The sequence below is a fragment of the Drosophila albomicans genome, chromosome 3 (assembly GCF_009650485.2).
Source record: "Drosophila albomicans strain 15112-1751.03 chromosome 3, ASM965048v2, whole genome shotgun sequence".
Taxonomy (NCBI): domain Eukaryota; kingdom Metazoa; phylum Arthropoda; class Insecta; order Diptera; family Drosophilidae; genus Drosophila; species Drosophila albomicans.
In genome coordinates, this window is record NC_047629.2 from 26,362,501 (window position 1) to 26,379,984 (window position 17,484).

Here is a 17,484-nt window from a genome sequence, read left to right on the forward strand (position 1 = left end):
ACGAGGCATTGAACTCAGTGCGGTAAGTATGCTGTATTTAACAAGAAATATAAGAGAAGACTAATTTAAATTTTAATGTTTTCTAGCGTCGGCCAAATGTCCATCAATCAGGCGGCCATACATTATAACCTGCCCTACAGCTCGCTCTATGGGCGCTTCAAGCGCGGCAAATATGATGTCGTGGCCAATACCAGTGGCGTATCGCTGATGAACACATCGGGCAACACGACTGGCAGCATTGAGATTATTGAGCATAGTCAGGAGAATTCGGTAGGTATTCTTACTAACGGAAAATAACATTGTGTAACACTGCTAAATACACTACAAATACACAAATGCATGCGAATACACATCCGTCGTTCCGTCTGTCCGACTGCATAAGTGCTTAAATCTTGATTATTATTAGAGCTAATGTTATCAGACTTGAGAACAGAACTTATATGACTAATACACATTTTCAATGTGTTTTAAAATTGTCCAGTGCTTTCTACTTTCTCTGTAATTATCAAATAATATAATTACAAACAGAATTTGAATTTAATATTTACATGAAGCATTAACTTCAACTTTAACTGAATTAATTCTAAAAAAATCAATTTGAAAATACAATTTTCTTGCATGCATCCGTCGTTCCGTCTGTCCGCTAAGATAAATAGCTATTTTATGAATACCATAAAAGTTAATTTTATCAAAATTAATATCAAAGTTTACATAATGCCTACTACTGTTTGCCAATGCCTACTAGTTTCTCTATAAATAATGAATATGATAATGAGAAATAGAGAATCTTTCTTGCATTTCAAACCTTAGATTGAATAAAATTAAAAAAAAAACAATCTAAAAATGTTGTATGATATCGATTAAATATTGTACGTTTTAGAGTTTTTAACTAATTTTTGTAATCATTTTTAACCTACACACATACACACACAGAACTGCCAGCTTTGACTAACCGATATTCACAATTTATTTATGCAAAGTTGCATATGTTGCAGCAACAGTTCCCGTACAGTCCGTCGCCGCATCCGCCGACGCCGCAGCATCATAGCACACCGCAACATCATAGCACACCGCAGCACCACAGTTCGCAGCAGGGGCCGCCGACGCCTCAGCATATGCAACAGCATGTGGTGCACATGCAACAGCAGTCGCCGCATCAGGCGCACCATCAACAGCAACACATGCAACAGCAGCAGCAACAGGACGTGGTAACATCGAGCAGCCAAGTGGTGCATAGTCAGCAACAACAACAGCAGCAGCAGCAACAGCTTCAGCAGATCTATCAGCATCACGGCACGCCCGAGCGTAGTTGAGAATCACTGCACGCTGCGGCAATGTTAGGCGGCGGCAGCAACAGTGGAGCAGCAGCAACAGCAGGGGGAGTAGGAGGAGAGCGAGCAATAACAGTAACCGGAGCAACACCATTTGCCAGCATATCAGGACACGCAAGCGGATCGTCGGCAGCCAATCAGCCACCGCCAATCACAGCTGGCACCAGCAAACGCAAAAAAGCCACCAAGCAAAAGCGTTGAGAAAGCGCCACAATCGTCGAAGAAGTAGAAGTTGATGATGTTGCACCGAAAACCGCTGAGAACTCCGATAAAGCCAACGACACCGCCGCCATTAAATTTCGCTTCAATTCGAAGCATTGGAAGCGCAAGCTGAAGCAGTTTCATTTGTTAATGTCCAAACCAACTTGAAGAGAGCAAGAGTGAAGAGATCAAAAACTATTTTGGCAACTTGGCAAAAGTCAAAAAGAAAACAAAAACAAAAGATAAAGATAAAGATAAAGAAACCAATCAAAATTACAACAAAAGATGAGACATTAATTACACAATTTGAATGTGTATCAAATGTAAATAATAATCATAATAACAAACAATACTATAAAAACAAAAGCTTAAAGTTAATGTATATGAAATATGCTTTATAAAAACACACACCACGAGATGGAACAACAAACAATCAACAACAAAACACTTGCGGCCACGGTTTTAGAAGCAGTTGAATTTTATTTTCTTTTTTTCGCGATGAAACAATGACAATTTATTTTCTTTTTCTTGATTTGCAAACTTAAGCATTAAATTAAAATTAAGCAAAAACAATTTCAACAACAAAAATGAACATTTTTAGCAGAATTTCGGAGTCATACTATATGTAGAATTATTCTTATTTTTTGTTCTGTTTCTAATTAGTTTAGTGTGAGACTGAAAGTGAGCCCACAACTTTGTAAAGGCAAACAAACTGCAAATAACAATATGCGGCAACACACACACACATACATATATATAAATACACACACACACACACACATACACATATATAATAATCATATATCTATAAATATATATATATATTTATATGAGAAATGCTTTATAATTTCGTTTAGAAAAGAAAGAGAAAAATACCTTAACATTAGAATTAAACCAAAATCATCAAGGTCTTAGCAATTAAACTCATTAGCAATTAAAGACTCTAAGCAAATCACAAACAAAACAAAAAACGAAAACAAAACAAAAGTTATTTGAATTTTAAATGAAAACGTGAAGCGAAATAAAAATCTACTTTAACTTTAGCAAATGCAAAAATGAAAATATTGAAGATGAAGAAAAAAAACACATGAAATGAAATGTATTTTTGATAGAAACAAAAACTAAAATTAAAACTAAAACTTTAAGAAACTGTAAAAAGATTTCAAACGTTGTTAATATGGTTAAACGAAAAGTCACAGTAAAAGCAACATAAATATATGTATGGAATAGTAGTAATACACAGACACCAACACTTTTACACACACACACACACTCATTCACATGTTTAGAAGCAAATCTGTACAATCTGTTAGTGTATCGTGTTGGCATACGAAATAAATCCCTCTTAACATTTAGATCAACTTACAACTTACACCCTGAAATAGTTTTTATTGTTTTGGTTTTCTTTCTCGACACACATACATACGTATACATATATAAATATATATCTCAGTAATAGGAAAAACTATTAAAATCAAATGTAAGAAACTCAAAATGAAAATGAAAATAAAACAAAAACGATGTTGTATAAAAAAAAATTTTAAATTTTAAAATTTGGATTAATGAAAAAAACAAAACAAAAGAAAAGAAAACTTTGTATAGCTTCCATTAGTATATAGAAAGAGTGGAGTATACACAACACACACATATACATAGACAACACACACCAATACACATATATTTTTGAAGCTACTTTAAGTTTTGGTTTCAGCATAAAAAGAAAAAACAGGAAACTTTTTGAAAAAACCTCTGTAAATACATAAATATGTTTAGGGTTTAGAAGAATACTATACGAAAAATAAAACAAAATATTGACAATTAATACACAATGGATGAGAAGAGTAAATTTCGAAATGTTTGCACTTATTGCGCCTAATTTATTTAATGCATAATTTAATAGTGTGTTTACATACCGTAGAACTGAAATGCAATATGCTTACCTTAACTCAACATAATTTAATTCCTATTATTTTTAGTTGCTATATTTTCATAAATTTAAAAAAAACATATTTTTGTTAGGCAAAAACAAAAAATGAAAAACAAAAATACACAAAAACAACAACAACAACTGTATATCATTGTAAATTAATTATCAATTCGATGGATAAATGAACAGCATATGAAGTAAAAATCTTTAAGAGTTAATACCAATAAAATATACAAATACATATATCATAATAACATTGTTAAAATTGTCGCAAGGAACAATTAAAAAAAAGGAAAACGTATATTAAAGAATTGAAGTAACACTTGATCAATGAAATCTAAACAGAACATTTAAAAAGAAATTTATAGTTTAAGCTTATTACAAGTTTAAGTGTAATCATTAACCACACAATATTATAGCACATTTCGGATTATCAAGTACATATACAGAAAACAAATATATATATATATGTATATCGATTATAAACATAAATGTTAGCCCAGACGGAACCATACAGACCTAAAGAATAATAATAATAATAATAATAACAATAATTATAATATTGATAATTATAACGCGTATGTCTTAAGACATTATGCGAATACAAGTAGTTTTGATGTATGTATATGGCAATTGGAAGGCAGTTTAAACAGCAAACATTTAATGTAATATTGGTATAACGTAATTTTTAAAGTGAGGTACTATAAATAAAAATTATTAAATAATATAAACAACAACAGAGTTTTCTTCATAGACTTGGTGGGGTATTCACAACATGATTTTGTCAGCAATTACTAAAAAAAATAAACATTTTGTCGGGATTCTTGAATAAACTTTCTTGGTAACCCAAATCTACATAATTTCGGGATTTCCCGGAATGTACAGAATGTTAACAGCAGCGAGCAAGCTAATGATAAACTTTGTCACACTAAGATTCTCTTCTATTAGGAATCGCAGTAAGTTTTCCTGTTAACAATGAGTAAATGTAGAATAATTTTCTATTAGGATTTATATTAGTAAATGTACTAAACTAGTAAAATCCAGTTAACGATCGTATTTTAATTTAATACAAAGTCTGCTTCTTATTAAAGGTTAACATTTCAAGCGTACATCAGTGCCCCTCAAACTGTAGCGGCTGGTAAATATGCTCCACACTTGACAAGCTTACTCAAAAAGCAATGCTAAAGCTTATCAATGTTAGCTGTCAATTTATGTTATAGAGATGTGTGGAAAACGTTTGTCGATGCGGAATATCGTTAATCGTTTGAAATTAAATAAATTTGACGTAAGAAATTTATTCATATGTGAAATAATTTTGCTTTAAACTCGTTTAGTCAATTACAATTCGTTTTGTTAACTGCATTATTTTTGGTGCTGTGGATAAACTATTTCCCATTCGTTCCTTTAGAATTTGCTAAAGTTTAACATTAACAGTTTTGATTTTGGCAAATATTCTTAACATTAACATTAACACTAGGTGTCGCATTTTAGTTGGAGTTCTGCCTTCCTCTGGTACGGTTCGGTTTTCGCGAATTGCGTTGCGTTGATGTGTGTGTGACACTTTTTTATACGCAGAATATATTACAAGCAGTAACAAGGAGCAAAATTGTGGTGTACAAGAAAAAACGGTGCGCAAAATTGCCTATCAATTTTCTGCACAAGGTGTGTAAATAAAAAATATTACCAAATGTGACAGGTGTGAAATGAAATTGAAACTGTAAACAAAAGCGCGCAAAAAAAAAAATCAAGCGTGCATAGAAATCTGTGTTTGTGTAAGAGTATGTATGTTTGTGTTACTTTGGTTCAATAGGAGGGAAGCTAAACGTTATCAGTGCGCAATTAATTAATTGATTAATAAATATTAGTACGCCACTTAAAACGTTGTGTGAGATTGTGTGTGTGTTTGTTGCAAGTGAAAGTAATTGCGGCAACGGTAAATTGTGCAAATTCGTGTACAGATTTTTGCCAATTTATGAATGAGACCTGACAGCGGAAGTGCCAATTGACTTTTATAAATATTAGCACGAGTTTTTATTCAAATATTATGCACGGTAGACATAGCAAATCAGGCATATTATATTAACTATGTACATATTTATGTAGCTGCCCTTCATATTAGGTCATCGACGGGGGGAGCGCAGAGAACAATTCCAAGTCCCATAGACAAGGCAAAAAGCACAAGAAAGTAACGAGTCTGGAGTCGCGCAACCCGCACAAAATTGAACTGCATAAACAGTTTATTTTTATAAAGGAAAAACAGCTGCAAGTTCAGGTTCGCCAAGTGCTTACATACTTACAAAACTTGTAACCCTCACAAAATTACATTACTCACCGACACACACAAACACTGTGTTTGAGTGTACACACACTCACACTCACCCACATGTACACAGGTTTCAGTAAAAGCGCAAAAAAGCTAAAGCGTTAACCGTTCAACACGTTTAAAACAAAAAAAAAACCATATCCAGCTGTAGAGAAACAAGCAGAAGCAACAACATGCAAACGCACCATGAAAATACATAATAATAACCGTCGAAGGCGCAATAACAGCAACAGCAGCAAGAACAACAAACAACGTGACGACGGGTTACATAGTGTGAGAGTGAGAAAGGTAGACAGAGAGACCTGAGAGAGCGCAGCCAGCAGGTATGCTCATTAAAGCTTAAGAGAGCGCCGCTAGAAAGAGAGGCTGAGCAAGCTTTTTGTTGGCACAGCTGATTATAAATCGCAAACCACTGTAAATGTGTGTGTGTGTCGTTGTCCTGTTTCAGAGTGTGTGAGAGAGGGAGAGAACTTGACTTATGTGGGCCAACGACAACAAGTGCCGAGAGGGTTAATTAAACTCTTAGACGCTTATGATTTGGCCCCCAAAAAACAGCACTAGACAACAAGGTCTAGGCACGCACATGGCAATCACATTGACACACTTATCTCTAGCTGACAGTTTGCCAAAAACAAAAAAACTCGCAACACAAATATTTCTTATAAGTTATAAATAAAAAAAATGTTTCAAAGCTTCGCTGATGCGAGACACAAAGTCAATAGACCATGTTATTGGCACTGTTAATGTTAAGCCAAATGAATAGTCAATGTTATTGTCACTGTTAATGTTGAGCAAATATTATGTCAATGTTATTGGCAATGTTAATATTGAGCAAATATTATGCTAAGCTGTTAATGCTTAACGGAAACGCTTATTGATCACAGTTTGATCGCCTTGAAAATAGTAATAAATTGCCAAATTTTTTTAGCTGACTGACACATATCTTAACGCATCAAAAAATCACTTTTGATGAAGCTGTCGAGTCATGCCTTTTGAGTTTTAACGCATTTTTGAAGCTCTGCAATTAAAATCTTGATGTGGAAGGCCTTTGTTTGTTGTCTCTGCATAGCTATTCGAAGAATTTTGCTCATCAAAAACGAGAAACATGTCAACAGATAACTGCGCAAAGCAAAAATTGAATTTGTTTTGTTTCCAAGAAGTATCGGTTGTGGGCCCCCATCAATCCCCATTCCCCCTCGAGGCTTTAATACAGTCAAAGTTAGCCAGTCAGCCTCATCCATCCATCCAACCGCCGTTCCTCCGCTCGTCCACTGTATGTGTATGTTAGACCATCAGCCATCCCTTGAAGCAACAGCGGCGAAGCAGCTCCCTCGCTTTTGCCATCAAAGTTTCTGCAGAATTTCGAAAGTTGTGCTCTCGATTGTGGCCATTACAGCTTCGACCGGCAACAGCAGCGGGTGTGTGTGTCTGTGTGTGTTTGTGTGTGCATGCAACTTGGCTGCGGCTTTAATAAACAAAATTAATTAAAATATTAAAAGTAAAATGCGCTTATTATTTGTTTAACTATTTATAGCTGGCCTAGCATACAGTACAAACGACCGCAAGTGGTTGCCCAGGAAACTAGAAAAACACAAGGTCGTCGCTTGCATCGCATAAGGAAAATAACAACAAGAGGCATTACTGGAGACAAGCCTAACACGCACGTAAGTTCTCTCTGTCTGTCTTGGTTGGGTATTTAAGTGTTTGCCATAATTGCCTCTATTGATTTGTGGCGCAATTATAGCTTAAGATTTAAGGTTGATGTATATAAAGCTCTGGCAATTTGATGAAGGTAAATACGCCTTCGACTGATTAACTCTAAGCTACTTATGTATGCCTCAATACAGTTCATAAAGGTTGTAGACAAGAAACACCCAAACCGAAAAAAATGAAAGACAAAAGCAACCAGAAAAACTAAGAAAAAAGGGTCAGGAATTTTTGGAATTTAATTTGTAAATAATTCAACACTGATTTGTTTTTTTCGTCTTTGCCTTTTGCTCTACACGTACTTGATCCTTTTCTTGTTGTACGCAAACCCAAAGTCAGGTAAGAAAAGGAACAAATTGCACTGTCCGTTACGTATACTTAATATGCTAATCAAATTTTCTCTTACGATGTGCGTGTGTGTGTGTGTTTGTGTTTGTTAACTGCCGCTAACTGTGTGTACATGTCTATAACTGTGCAAATACACACAATACTTTGTATATCCTGTTGAAGTCCTGTTGGCCTCGCCCACCTTTGAGACTCACACACATACAACACACATATGAGCTTGTTTTTTGGCACGCGCCGTTTGCTCACTTGGCTCCCCAGAGGGTTTAGCAAATTTTCTTTTTTTTTTTGCCTGTTCTGTTCTGTTCTGTTCTGTGACTTGGCGACCTCAATGCTCGGCGCCACAAAGGATCCTTTGGCCTCGCCATACACACACACATACAGAACAGCTTTCGCTCTCTTTCGCTTTTTGACTTTTGCACAAATAATAATGGTGAAGCGAGCGCAGTTCGTCAATTGACCCTTGACTTTCTTCAAAGGTGTCTGTGAAGCTCTCGTCTGGCAGCTGAATTTATCGAGCAATATGCATGCAATCGTTTGGCCCGTGTGCACTTGATATATTCATATCCTTGGCTTTTACCCTTCAGGGCTAACGGAAGTCGTCGCCCAAGTGCAATGTATGAGTATGTCCTTCAATACTATATACTACTTTTTTTTCGAGTGCTCAAATTTCCGCATATTGCCTGATATGTTAAGACGTATTAAACTTTTATTGGCAATCATGAGATATTTCCAAGAAAACTCATTGTTAGCCACAAAATTGCGTATACGCAGAGTTAATCAAGTGTTTCCGCATAGATAATTGAGTTGATTGAATATAATTGATAAGAGCGCCCCCAAGAGTCGTTCTCTCATTCTAGATGTCGTCGTTGTCATCGTTGTTGTCGTTGTCATCAATGTCAATGATTAACACGTCAGAAGGCATGGCCTTTTCGGGCAAAAGCAAAGCACTTGGGAGCACTCGTCTAAGCCAAATAGCTGTCATGTCCTTAACCATCATTTTGGCCATCGAAATTATCGATTGTCGTCTCTTTTTGCATGGCATCCTCTTGTTAGCTTGCCTTGCCTTGCCTTTCGCCTTGCCCTTGCCATATTTCGACAGTGCTTAGAACTCATTTCCTTTCAGTAATTTTGTGGTTCAGCTGCCGTGACGCCGTTAAAAACCACATTTTTTTATGGCTCCATATACTCGACGAGCAAACCTTATTCATATGGGAACACATTTATATGTGTGTGCACATAAGAGTGCTTTGTGTGTAGTGTCACACACATTCCCAGGCACATTCTGATTCACTAAAACAAGAATGCGACCTTGTTTGACGCATCTCAACTGAAAACGTTGCGTATACGCAATGTGCATGTAAATTCATGCGTTCGTTCGTTCGTTTGCTTAACTTTCATTATCAATGCCAATGCTGCCCGAAACATCTAACAATGTTTGCTACTATGTGTGTGTGTGTGTGTGTGTGTGTGTGTGTTTGTACAATAGCAAAAAACTAGCACGCACTTTGTCAATCTGTCTATCGTGCTGAACAAAAATGTATCTACAACTTTGTCCGATGCTTAAGCAGCTTACACATTGAAGCACATTCATTTCTAGACAGCAAATGGCAAAGTTTTATGTATAGCAAGAAAGTAAAAGTAAATGTGACGGCAAATATGAATATTACTGCAAATACACGCTTGGTTTGCAAATAATCTTTACATATGTCAGAAGAGATAAGTTTAGTTTTTGTAAGTTCAAGATTTTTGTCCGTATGAGGACCTATAGAGAGATAAAAATACAGATAGAGATAGTGATAGGGATAGAGATAAAGATAGAGCAATAAGTTTTGTTGAGAGAACTTGTTATATTAATATACCAAATATATATATACTTTTCGGTATATTAATATCGTTTATTTTGGTATTTTTGGTATATTAGCATCGCATATCAGTATATCGGTATTTTCGGTTTACCGATGTCGTAGATTATGGTTTTTGGTATATCGATTGGTCGACGATTTCGGTATTTTCAATATATTTTCGGTATATTAGAATGGTATATTTTAATTATAATACCCCACTGTTCACATTTGTTGAGAACGTAAAGCGGGTATCTCTCAGTCGAGCACACTCCACTTCAGCTTGCTTGTTTGTATTAAACAAGAATATGTGGAAGGCTTTGTTTAAGTTAATAAAATGCCAAAATTGAAGTCTAGGTAATATGAACTCGGAAATGGCGTGCTCAGTTATTTAAATTCAAATGTAAATTTATTAGCAAGCAAGAATTTTATTAGTAGGCCAATTTGTTGAATTTTTAAAAACTTAGAGACAGCTGAAGGTCATTTTGCTTAAATTATATCAGAATGGAAAAGTCTAAGCGACACTTTGATACTTTGTGTACTGTCTGGCTTTAAAGTCTATTATTAAATACCTAATATTTGTTTGATGAATTAATATAGAAGAGCTAAGCGTAGAGATAACAAACAGCTGCTGATTGCAGCTGAGACACAGCAGGGCATTGACTAGTCGCATTTGTTTTGATTATTCAACCTGGTAATTTGTGGCTCTACTTATGCTATTTATTGCCACAATGACAACAATAAACACTGCATTTATATTGAGTGAGTGAGTGTTGGTGAGAAAGAGTGTAAGTGTTTTGCACTTGGCTAACTGCTCTCTTCGATCTTTATTTCGTTTTCATTTTCGTTTCAATTGTTACCTCTACGCTCGACACTTGAACACTCTCTATCTTTGCCTCTTTATCGCTCTGCGAGTCTCTCGTTTCAACCTCTCCCGCTTTATCTCTCTCTCTTACACTCACTCTATCTCACTGCGATTGCTTATCTGTTTTTTTTTTTGTGTTTGCTGCAATGAAATTATTCAATTTTAGTTGAGTTAAATTTTGCATTCAGCAAATCATTTTTTGTTTTTGCATTTCAATCTCGCAGCGAAACGCGCGACGTTCGCAACAAATTTCTACAATATTTCGAAACAGAAAATAAACGAAATCGAAACAAATAGTATAACAACAAACATTTGTGTCTATTTAAATTGTTGTTGTTGACGTGTGTTTTTATTTTTTTGGCGCGCGCGTTTTTGTGTTTTTATTTTTATTTTTAGTTACGATTTGTTGTCGCATAAATTTCGCAAGTTGTTTTCCAACGACGAAATTGTTGTTGATGTGTTGTGAAGAGCAATGAAAAAAATGCGTATACGCAGCTTGAAATATGCCACGAATTGTGTGTTGTAAGTTGTAAGATTTCTCAATAGACTTGCAGCAGCAGAAAATGAAAATGAAAATGAAAGAAAACAAAAGCAAAAACCAAACTATTCTTTGCTTCTGTGCAGCGGCCGCAGGATGAGCAGCAGCAACAACAAAAACAGCAACAATGATGGCGGTGGCGGTGGCGTCGGTGGGAATATTGGGAACACCATCGGAGGACCATCACCAACAACTCCAACAGCTGGCGGCACTGTCGGCGTTGGCGTTGTCTCCGGTTCCAGTCGACGTCTAGTGCATTTGACAGGCGGCAGCAGCAGCGTCGGCGGCATCGGCAGCGGTGGCAACAGCAGCAGCGGCGGCGGCGGCAATCGTGGAGCAGCCATGGGCAATGTTGTTGGCTGGCTGAAGCAGGTTTCTGTTTTCCCTTCTGTCTCTCTCTCTCTCTCTATATCTGAGTGTGTCATTGTGCGTGTGTGTGTGCATTGTGGATGTCTATGTTGTTGTTGGTGTTGCACTTCAGCTAAAGCCGGAGCAGTTACTCAGCTCAGCTCTAATTACGACACACTAAATTACGCCCACACACCTTTGTGTTTTGCACACTTTACGAAACGCCACCCTCTCATCCTTCGTTTTGTTGTCGTTGTCGTTGTCGTAATGTAATCTCCTGCACAAGCTTTATACCAACTACTTACTCTGTAATATACTATATATGCACCCCCCAACCCCAACCCCCAAAACACACCTTCTGCTTCACTATTTAGTTGCAAGAGCGGAAGTGCGCTTTGCCCAAAAGGCACGTCTCTTACTTAAAAGGCAAATAACTTTGTTGTCAAAGCAAAGAAAATTAAATGACATCATTCTCTATTACAGTATTTACATGTATGTGTATCTGCACTTATTTTTATTTGTTTAATAAATGCAACAAACTATTTAATCTCTTATTTTACATTTATTATATCAAAGGTTCTACAAATAAATATTGAAAATTGTATTTCTTTAAATTTGAGTTTAATTTTTCCTTTTGTGTGTGATAAATTTAAATTCCATTTTATTCGTTAGAGGTAGAATTTCTTTCAACAATAATAATATGTACCATATATATAATCGTTTTCGTTGTTATTTATGAAATTGGCAGTAGATCTCATACAAATTTTTTTGTAACTTCCTCTCTCTTTTTTTAATCTCTTTATTGTGAAGATATTAGATATCAAAGGATTCTTCTTAATTGATATTATATATTTTTCGAAATTTCTGTAGCTTACAATTTTGTTTCAATAGATTGGTTTTTAATATAATTTTTAATTTTTTTTAAGTCTTATTATTTTTATTTTTCTATGGGTACGTTTTTATTTCTATTCTTAATGAATTTATTCTTACGAATTAATAAAAATATTCCATGATTTAAATTCCTGGTAGTTATTTTAAGTTAGCTCGTTGGCGACCTGTCTTCTCCCCCCTCTAAATTGGATTATCTAAGAACTATTGCAACCATTTTGATTTAAACTGATCTGTTAGATCAGTTCAGTATTTCCCTTGGCTGCTAAATGTCTATCGATAGAGTCTATGTCTATATATGCACCGCAATTATATTGTTCCTCTGCTAATCTGCATGAATCTCCTCATTTTACAGGCTTCCATTGAGGTGCGAGACGCTGGCACCCGGACACTGTCGATGCTACAGAGCACCAATCCAAATTTTCGTTCCCTCGATCTCTCCCTCGCTCCCACAGTCTCCGTGTCCGCATCGTCCGGCAGTGTGCCGACCACAACAAGTGCCGAGGGTTCGTTGAGCGGCTCGACAATCTCGGCTGGCTGCATTGGCATTGCCCAGGACGAGGAGACCTGCGACACCAAATTGCTGACACGTACGCGTGCCTACGCATCCGTTAGTCAACCGCAGAGTCCGCGTCATCGAGTGCGTGGCACACCGAACGGCCTGACTGGACGTTCCACATCGATATCATCACAGCTCGAGAAGACAAAGAAGCTGCTGAAGATGACGGAGGGCGAGGATAAACCATTGACCATCCTACACTACAACGATGTCTACAACATTGAGTCCATGGCCGAAACAGAGCCAATCGGTGGCGCCGCTCGCTTTGCCACAGCCATCAAGAGCTATGCACACTTGAATCCTCTCGTGCTATTCAGTGGCGATGCTTTCTCGCCCAGCATGCGTAAGTATCGCCTCACTCCCCTTGGCATAGCTAATGAACTGCCATTAATTATTGCTACATCCCACAGTGAGCACCTTCACACAGGGCGAGCAGATGATTCCTGTGCTCAATCAAGTGGGCACACACTGCGCCGTCTTTGGCAATCACGATTTCGGTGAGTCCTTGGATGCCTTACAAGTGGATTTAAATTTAAGGAATTGCTACGCTTAAAGTTAGGAAGAATTTAATTGATTTCATCGAAGTAAACTTTAATGTTATGCTTGGAAATGTTATTTCAGCAGTTGCTGAAGTAGAAATGCATATTTATAGAATCAGCGCAGTTACAACTTGTAACTTGAACTTAGAATACTTTAGAATATTCTATGTTCCTTGCTTTACCTAAATATTATGGTAAGAAATGCTAATACAGAATTTGAGATTGCTATATTTAGATGATAAACTTAAACACAGATATTTAAATAGGAAATATAATTTTAATAGGTAGAGCAAATTAATGCCAGTGCTGTAGAAAATAAATCGTTGCTTAAGTTAATGTAATGCAAGGCAGTACTGAAATTATAATAATGAAATAATAAACAGATAATTCTATTTTTATATTCTGAACATGAATTTTAGGACATTAATAGCAAAATTGTTGTTTCTTAGAAAAAGGATCTTAGAATTTTAAAAACTTGTTAAATGAATGCAGTATTTGCTGCGAAAAATAGAGCGTTGGTTATGCCACACTGAAATGCAGATATTTGTACACATAAAATTCTATATTTAGATGCTAAACAATACTAAATTATTTATTATTCATTAATTAAGCTTCTGAAAGAATAACAGCTATTCAGCCCTTTGGTTGGTTCATATACAATCTACAAATAATAAATAATTCTAGAGTCATATAACAAAAAGAAGAGATATTCAGATAATTGCATATTAAGATACTAAACATAAAAATATAGATATTCTAATGACAATGTTGCTATCTAGAGAAGTTAAAACAGATTACAAATGAATGCAATAGAAAAGGAATTTTTATATGAATTCAAATTATTACAACGGATTATGTTATTTATATTAACTTTCTCTATCTTAACTAGATCACGGTTTGGATGTGCTGGTCAAGCTGATTAAGAAAACTGAATTCCCCTGGCTGATGTCGAATGTGGTTGACAACGAAACTGGGCGCCCACTGGGCGGTGGTAAAATCTCCCACTTCATATTACACAATCAAATCTCGATTGGTCTCATTGGCCTCGTGGAGAGGGAATGGCTCGAAACATTGCCCACCATTGATCCCACCGAAGTCACCTACATTGATTATGTGGAGGCTGGCAATCGCCTCGCCCGTGAGCTGCGCAACGAGGGCTGTGATCTGATCATTGCTCTGACTCACATGCGAACACCCAACGATATTAATTTGGCCGAGAAATGCAACGGCATTGACATCATACTCGGTGGACACGATCATGTGCGTGAGGTGACGGAAATCAATGGCAAAATGATTGTAAAGTCTGGCACAGACTTCCAGCAATTCTCCGTCATCACAATCGAACGTCAGGCGAACAATCGCACACAGTTCACCACGGATGTGCAGTGTGTGGATGTTACAGCCAAAATACCCGAAGATCCGGTGCTCAAAGAGGAGCTGTCCAAATATGCCAGTGAGTAGCGAAAGTGCCTAAAGTTCTAAGTCGAAATTCATACTAAACTGTTTTCTCTCCCACAGAGTTCATTGAGAGCAAGCTTAAGGATGTGATGGGCGTATTCAGCGTGGAGCTCGATGGACGCTTCTCGCGTGTGCGCACCCAGGAGACAAATCTGGGCAATTGGGTCTGCGATGTGGTGTTGGCAGCTGTTGGCGCCGATGTGGTCATCATTAATGGCGGCACCTTCCGCTCGGATCGCATACATCCAGTGGGCGCCTTCACTATGGGTGATCTGGTTAATGTTATACCTATGCGAGATCCATTGATACTGCTTGAGGTGAAGGGCAGCGTGCTGTGGCAGGCGCTGGAGAATGGCGTCTCTGCATATCCGAAGCTAGAGGGTCGCTTCCCTCAGGTGGCTGGCATTAGCTTTGCCTTTGATCCACAGGCTGCGCCTGGCAAACGCATTGATCCGCAGCTCATTCAAGTGGGCGATGAGTATTTGAATCTCGAGCAGACTTACAAGCTGTGCGTCAAGAGCTACATCTTCATGGGCTGCGATGGATACACCATGTTCAAAGATGCCAAAGTGCTGGTGAGTAAAACAAAGAGTTTCACAGTTAGAGAGAGATTTTAATGCTCTTTGTCTGTAGATGGATGACGATGCCTGTCCCGAGTTGGGCATCACGCTGCAGAATCACTTTAAGGCAATCAATTCGCGCAAATGCGGCCAGAACACTAAGCATCGACAGTCGCTGGTGACTCTCTCGCGCAGACACAGCCTCGTGCAGTGCTTGGACAGCATGGATCTCGATGGTCCATCTCCCATTCGTAAGCTTTCGGTGGGACATCATAACAAGTCCATGGACTTGTCGCATGGCAACTCGCAGAAGGTAATAATGTGGTGATTGGATGTAAAGATTTGCTTACTAAATGACTTTTTAACAGATGCTGCGTCGTGCTTCGCTGGATGACTTGGAACAATCGACTTGCGACTTGGCGCCGCAGGTGGAGCATCGTATTATTATGATACAGAACGAAGAGGTAGTTACCAGAGTGTACAATTCATTTTATAGATTAACATCTTTTTTTTATCACCTTTGCAGCATCATCGACAGCTGGTGTACAAGAAGGAGACGCACATCATGAACTCAACGATCACCGAGGCAGAGGACGAGTAAAGTTCTATTTTATGCTTTTTATATTTGCATTTACGTTTACTTTTCATTTCCACTTCTCTTTTCCTTCTTCTTTTTTTGTTTGTAGTTACAAAATTAGACAACTTGATACGAATTGTAGGGCAATTACCGATATGGAAAAGCATATATGAGTTAAGTTTAAAGTAAAGATTAAATGTAGTACAAGTTTAGTTATGCGATCGGATTGAAAATCGATCAACTTGTTTATATATTTAGATATGTTATTTATTACTTAGTTTCACTAAGTTTGTTTGTAAACACTTCAAGACTTCTTTAATGGAAACAAACTCTACGCGAACTTGATATACATACATTGATATTAATATTTTATATGTGTACCTAAAAAGTTTAACATAAGTTAAGACAAGTTGATAAATTTAAGTTTACGAAATGATCAAATGTTTTTATTTTTAACTTTTTGTTTACCCTTGCAAGGTCAAGAACTAGAGAGTATGCGTAGTATTTTACGAAACAGGGTAAATTAAGATCGAATTGCCAAATTTATTTGTAGTTTCGACATTACAGATTCAGTTGTTCCTTGTCTGATTGAGCTGGATCAATGTGAAATACATTTGTTGCCTTCAGAGCAGTCGATCAAAGAATAGATATGTATAAATAAGTTTTATTAAGCATAGATATATTGATAGAAATCTGACAATTGGAGATGCAAAACGAGTTAAATTTTATTTTAAGTTAAGAAAAACGATCATTTAGCTTTAATGTACAACTCCTAGAAGAACCATCTGCAAGGGTATTTCGATTTCGGCTTGCCGATTGAAACTATGTTTTCATTTGACATTCGACATTCCGTACATTTCCCCCATGCAAAATCCGTCGATCAACGTAAAGGTTGTAGCAGTATTTTACACACACATTTTATAAACACATCATACATATATATTATTGATTTTAGATGTGCCCCTCGTCCCCTCGGTAAACCTGTGTAGCTAGTGTAGTGTCTTTTGGGATAGGTTCAGGTTCAGATTGATGATAGAGCTATTACCTATTAGTGAGCTGAGCTGTTGAAAACTCAAGAAACAAGAAAGTAAGCAATATTTTCGATATTGTAGGGTATTGTGTGTGAGCGTATATATTTTTATGGGAACTTTTGGGGCGCGACGCTTAAAGAATGTTGAACGTGAGTTTGTTTGAGAATAATGAATGCAATCAGATGAACTTTTTGTATAGAACAAGAATGAAAAAGTGAAATAATTAATGCTTTGCCAGATTCCTGTGCTCAAAACAAAGCAACAAAGTATGAGTAGCATTCCTTATAACAACAACTAAAAATAAAATGCAGTGCGCAATATTTTAAACGATTAAATAATGCAATTGAATTGCCAACAAACAAAAAGAAAAATACAAAAAAAAAAATTAAAATGAATTTAAAGAAAATAGTTAATATGTGTATACAGACCAAAAGCAAACAAAT

At 36.7% G+C, this 17,484-nt stretch overlaps 2 protein-coding genes across 7 annotated transcripts in view; both read left to right on the forward strand.

Moving 5' to 3' along the window:
• The window catches only part of LOC117572331 (alpha-protein kinase 1), a 63,308-nt gene extending 59,608 nt beyond the window's left edge, over positions 1 to 3,700 (forward strand). For 2 of the 3 annotated variants that reach the window (XM_034255068.2, XM_034255070.2), the window contains 3 exons: positions 1 to 22; positions 87 to 270; positions 981 to 3,700. The exon at positions 1 to 22 is cut by the window's left edge and continues 81 nt beyond it. In XM_034255068.2, coding sequence (XP_034110959.1) covers positions 1 to 22; positions 87 to 270; positions 981 to 1,313 — 539 coding nt within the window. In that variant the 3' untranslated portion in view covers positions 1,314 to 3,700. The remainder of the gene's footprint in view (positions 23 to 86; positions 271 to 980) is intronic. The other variant, XM_034255069.2, reaches the window with a different exon arrangement.
• Positions 3,701 to 4,845: 1,145 nt separating this feature from the next.
• Positions 4,846 to 17,447, forward strand: LOC117568421 (mannosylglucosyl-3-phosphoglycerate phosphatase). 4 transcript variants are annotated; one of them, XM_052005137.1, is made up of 11 exons: positions 4,846 to 5,121; positions 7,317 to 7,446; positions 11,168 to 11,453; positions 12,673 to 13,219; positions 13,287 to 13,373; positions 14,305 to 14,868; positions 14,934 to 15,448; positions 15,507 to 15,746; positions 15,802 to 15,897; positions 15,960 to 16,030; positions 16,120 to 17,447. In XM_052005137.1, exons 3-11 carry the CDS (start codon positions 11,178 to 11,180, stop codon positions 16,181 to 16,183), a joined length of 2,460 nt encoding a protein of 819 aa, XP_051861097.1. In that variant the 5' UTR covers positions 4,846 to 5,121; positions 7,317 to 7,446; positions 11,168 to 11,177; the 3' UTR covers positions 16,184 to 17,447. The 4 variants fall into 4 exon arrangements, with proteins under 4 accessions (XP_051861097.1, XP_034104961.1, XP_034104957.1 ...); XM_034249070.2 differs by lacking the exon at positions 11,168 to 11,453 and having other exon boundaries at positions 4,857 to 5,121; XM_034249066.2 differs by lacking the exons at positions 4,846 to 5,121; positions 7,317 to 7,446 and adding an exon at positions 10,804 to 11,065.
• The last annotated feature ends 37 nt before the right edge of the window (positions 17,448 to 17,484 follow it).